The sequence below is a fragment of the Colobus angolensis genome, unplaced genomic scaffold (genome assembly GCF_000951035.1).
Source record: "Colobus angolensis palliatus isolate OR3802 unplaced genomic scaffold, Cang.pa_1.0 Scaffold350, whole genome shotgun sequence".
NCBI classification, from domain to species: Eukaryota; Metazoa; Chordata; class Mammalia; order Primates; family Cercopithecidae; genus Colobus; species Colobus angolensis.
The window spans coordinates 697,884-701,851 of record NW_012116822.1 but is presented as its reverse complement, the minus strand read 5'-3'; the positions used below and the strand labels follow the sequence as shown (position 1 = coordinate 701,851).

Sequence of the window (3,968 nt, the reverse complement as noted above, 5' to 3'; positions counted from 1 at the left end):
CACAACCAACTCAGGCACTAACTCCACCCGGGCAGTGGAGTTGCCCTGAGGATGAAAGATGAAAATACATGGACTTCAGACTTCTCTAGGAAAGTCTGAAGATTTAGCTCACACGGCACGGCATTCCCCTAAGGTAACAATCAGGTGGAGCTGGGATACCCATACCCAGGCAAGCAAGTGCCCTCTGGTTCACCCAAGGCCACTCTTCACTCTCCCAGGCTAGATTCCGTAACAGGAAGTCACATATTTCCACACAACCTTACTCATGTCACTGAGATCTGGCAGCAAGGCTTTCAGGGAGGTCTCTAACAAACTGCTCACCCCACCTCCACCCCCGCCCTTGCCAACCCACAGAAATGAGGGCCAGGGCTGTGGCCTGCAGGAGATGATGGGCACAGCTCCCCAAGCAGTGAAGGTAATTCAGGAAATTAAGTTCAAAGTCAAATAGTGTAGGTGCACCCCAAGGACATTACTGCAGGCACAAATTCCCTTAATCTTCCACCTGGATTCCTTTAGCACGACTCGAACACTTTCAGTGACGGGTGAAGTCTGAGGACACAACATTTGGACAGCACTTAGCAGTTTACAAAATGCTTTCACCAACCTTGCTTTATTGGAGCTTCAAAATAGCTTTGTGCAGTTACCCGTATTTTAAACACAGGAACACTGAAACCACAGCTAAAACTGTGGCCACAAAACCAACATGTCCAACTCCACATTGGGGCTTGTTTCCAGGTCTCCTGGCTACTGTGGGACAAGTATGTCTGAGCTTCTGAGTTCCTTGATCTAAATTAGATCTCCAAAAGGAGATCTGAGGCTCAGCTGGGCGTGGTGGCTCACGCCTGTAATCCCACCACTTTGGGAAGCCAAGGCAGGAGAATCCCATGAGGCCAGGAATTTGAGACCAGCCTGGGCAACATAGTGAAACCTCATCTCTACTAAAAATACAAAAAAATGTCTGGGCATGGTGGCCCAGGCCTGTAGTCCCAGCTACTCGGGAGGCTGAGGCACAACCTCCCACCTGGGAGGTGGAGGTTGCAGTGAGACGAGATCGCACCACTACACTCCAGCCTGGGTGACACAGCAAGACTCTGTCTCAAAATAAATAAATAAATAATCCTGAAGCTCAAATAATGTAATGGCTTAAAAAATACTTCATAAACTAGAAAGAACTGCAGGCAGGTAGGGGTCAGACTCAGCAAAAAATAAAAAATGCCAGACCGAGCACAGTGGCTCATGGCTGTAATCCCAGCACTTTGGGAAGCCGAGGTGGGTGCATCACGAGGTCAGGAGATCAAAACCATCCTGGCTAACACGGTGAAACCCTGTCTCTACTAAAAATACAAAAAAGTTAGCTGGTCATGGTGGTGGGCACCTGTAGTCCCAGCTACTCGGGAGGCTGAGGCAGGAGAATGGCATGAACCCGGGAGGTGGAGCTTGCAGTGAGCTGAGATCGTGCCACTGCATTCCAGCCTGGGCGACTGAGCGAGATTCCGTCTCAAACAAAAAAAAACATGAGCCAGGCATGGTGGTGCATGTCTGTGGTCCCAGCTACTTGAGAGACTGAGAATGGAAGATCCCTTGCGCCCAGGTCAAGGTTGCAGTGAGCCATGATAGTGTTACCGCACCCCAGCCTGAACAAAGCAGGACCCTGTCTCAAAGCAAAAAAAAAAAAAAAGCTCAAAGCGCCAAAGCGGATGGAAGTGGACAAAGATTTGGTTGTAGAAGGAGGTAGAAAGGCTCTGGAGCAAGAAAAACTTCAACACAGAGGAAAATCAGTGAGTTGCAGAAGTTCTAGGATCTTCTGAGACCTTAACTGCAGGCTTCATACACCCTGGACTCAAAAATCTAGAACACTGTCACCTCTAGCTTTAAATGACGAACTAAAGAGGCTACTCAACCTGCTCTATTCAGAGGCCACCTTCTCCTGCCTCCCTCACATCCTGTGTTTGTTTACTGGCAGCCCTCCCAGCCTGGGAAGTCTTTGAAGGATCAGAACACTGCTCCAACCAGGGCAGCATACACTTCAGAGAAATAAATAGTAAGGTCTAACCAACCTGGAGAGCTCCTGCACCACGGCCCAACCCCTAACCCCTACCCCTCTAAGGGCCAGCTCTCCAGCAGCACAGGAGGCCAAGCAGAGTTGGGGACACCTTACCTTGCTTCCACTGATGGTATGGAACTTTTTCTCCAGAACCTTCTTCACAGGTTCTTCTTCTTTAAAGGTGATAAACACAAAACCTCGTCTTTTGTTCAACTTTGGATCCATTGGAAGTTCAATGGCCTCAATCTGCAAAAAGCATAGGCAAACTCAGGCTCAATACCTCTCTACCCCAGAGCGTATAGGGGACTCACAGGAGAAAAGACCCCACTGAAGGCAGAGGGTGAAAAATAAGCCCTGCCTGGGAGGGTCTACTCAGCCACGGATACCAAGGACCAGAAAGAAGGCAGCCTTAGGGCAGCTGATGGGCTACTCCCAGGGCCACACTCACCTCGCCAAACTCGCCAAAGTACTCCCTGATCTTTTCCTCAGTGGCTTCAGGATTCAGACCCCCAACGAAGATTTTCTTCACCGGGTCCTTCTTCATAGCCATGGCCTTTTTAGGGTCAATGACACGGCCATCCAGCCTGTGCTCCTTCTGGTCTAGGACCTGTTCCAACAGAAAGGGGTCAGGCTGACTCAGCAGCATGAGCCAGACAAGGCCCTTCTCTCTAAGCCATGAAGACACCAGCACAGATACAAAAATGTGTTTCACCCCCTCCAAATTCTACCCCAGCTTAACTTCCCAACCCAATCTTCTTCAAACCTCAAGTACAGCTGGTTTACCCCGACACCTAGAAAGCAGTCCTCACCCTTAAGCCTTTGATCATGCTCTTTCTGCCCAAGCAGTCCCAGCGTGAGGCCCATCTCCAGAAGCACAGCAGGGACTCAGCACAAGCTGAAGATGGGCTGCAGGGGATGAAGTTCTCGCTCCACTCCCTACTAGCTGTGACCTCTTCTACTTAAATGTCTGAGCCTCAGGGATTTGGTTTTTGTCCTGTAAAATGGGGCTAACAGCCTATCATAGCAATCTTGGACTCTCTTGTAATCCTCCCAAATGTTTAGCACAGTGCCCAGAATAGGCACGTAAAAGGTAATGAATGTCAACTATAATCTTCCCGAACCACTCCAGCACATACTGTCACTCCCAGCTTAATTTGTATTTTCATCCCCTCAAAAACCGGAACATAACCTCTGGCTTTGCCCAAAGCACTCAACCACATGCAGAACACACAAACTAGTCATGCTGTAAGAAAGGTGTCCTCTTAGAATTCAAATCGTTTCCACTGAGACTGCTGAAATCCAGCACCCAGCTTACCTTCTCCACACTGGCTGCATCTTTGAACAGGATAAACCCAAACCCTCTTGACCGTCCAGTGTTGGGATCCATTTTTATTGTACAGTCAACGACCTCTCCAAATTTAGTAAAATAGTCTTTTAAATCTTTTTTGCTAGTATCCCAGCTCAGGCCACCAACGAACATTTTTCTGAAATGGTAGGGTGAAACACATGGCAACAAGTCTTATAAGCAAGCTGTGATTTTGGAAAGGACTGGCCCTGGCAAAGCTCTCACAAAGTCTACAGCTACCCTTAGAGTCTGCAAGGTGCACCTTAGAAGGATGTTAAATTTCCACTACCCTCCAAGTTCAATTCAACCAGGACCCTAACGAAGCTTAACAAGGCTCTGCAGTCCCAGGCTGTGAGAAGCAAAGAAAGGACCACCTCACCAGGGACATGGGCCCTAACTACTCACAACTGGAAATTCATTTGTTATCTACAACCATGTATCAAAGGGTCAGCGTCTTCACCACCTCCTGAGAACTCGCGTTTCAAGGAACTCGAGGCTTCCGGGGGCCAAGCCCGCCCAGGGTTCAGACCGTGACTCCGCCCCCGGGAAAGGCGGAGGAGGGAGGCCTGGGCCCCGGCT

General features: G+C 49.3%; 1 protein-coding gene across 1 annotated transcript; it reads right to left on the bottom strand.

The window, feature by feature from the left end:
- Positions 1-1,668: 1,668 nt before the first annotated feature.
- On the bottom strand, positions 1,669-3,891 carry LOC105519539 (heterogeneous nuclear ribonucleoprotein A/B-like). Its single transcript, XM_011952919.1, has 3 exons — positions 3,360-3,891; positions 2,493-2,651; positions 1,669-2,290 (listed from the first exon to the last, which is right to left on the bottom strand). The coding sequence occupies exons 1-3, from the start codon at positions 3,522-3,524 to the stop codon at positions 2,027-2,029; spliced, it is 588 nt and encodes a 195-aa protein (XP_011808309.1). The 5' UTR covers positions 3,525-3,891; the 3' UTR covers positions 1,669-2,026.
- Positions 3,892-3,968: the final 77 nt, after the last annotated feature.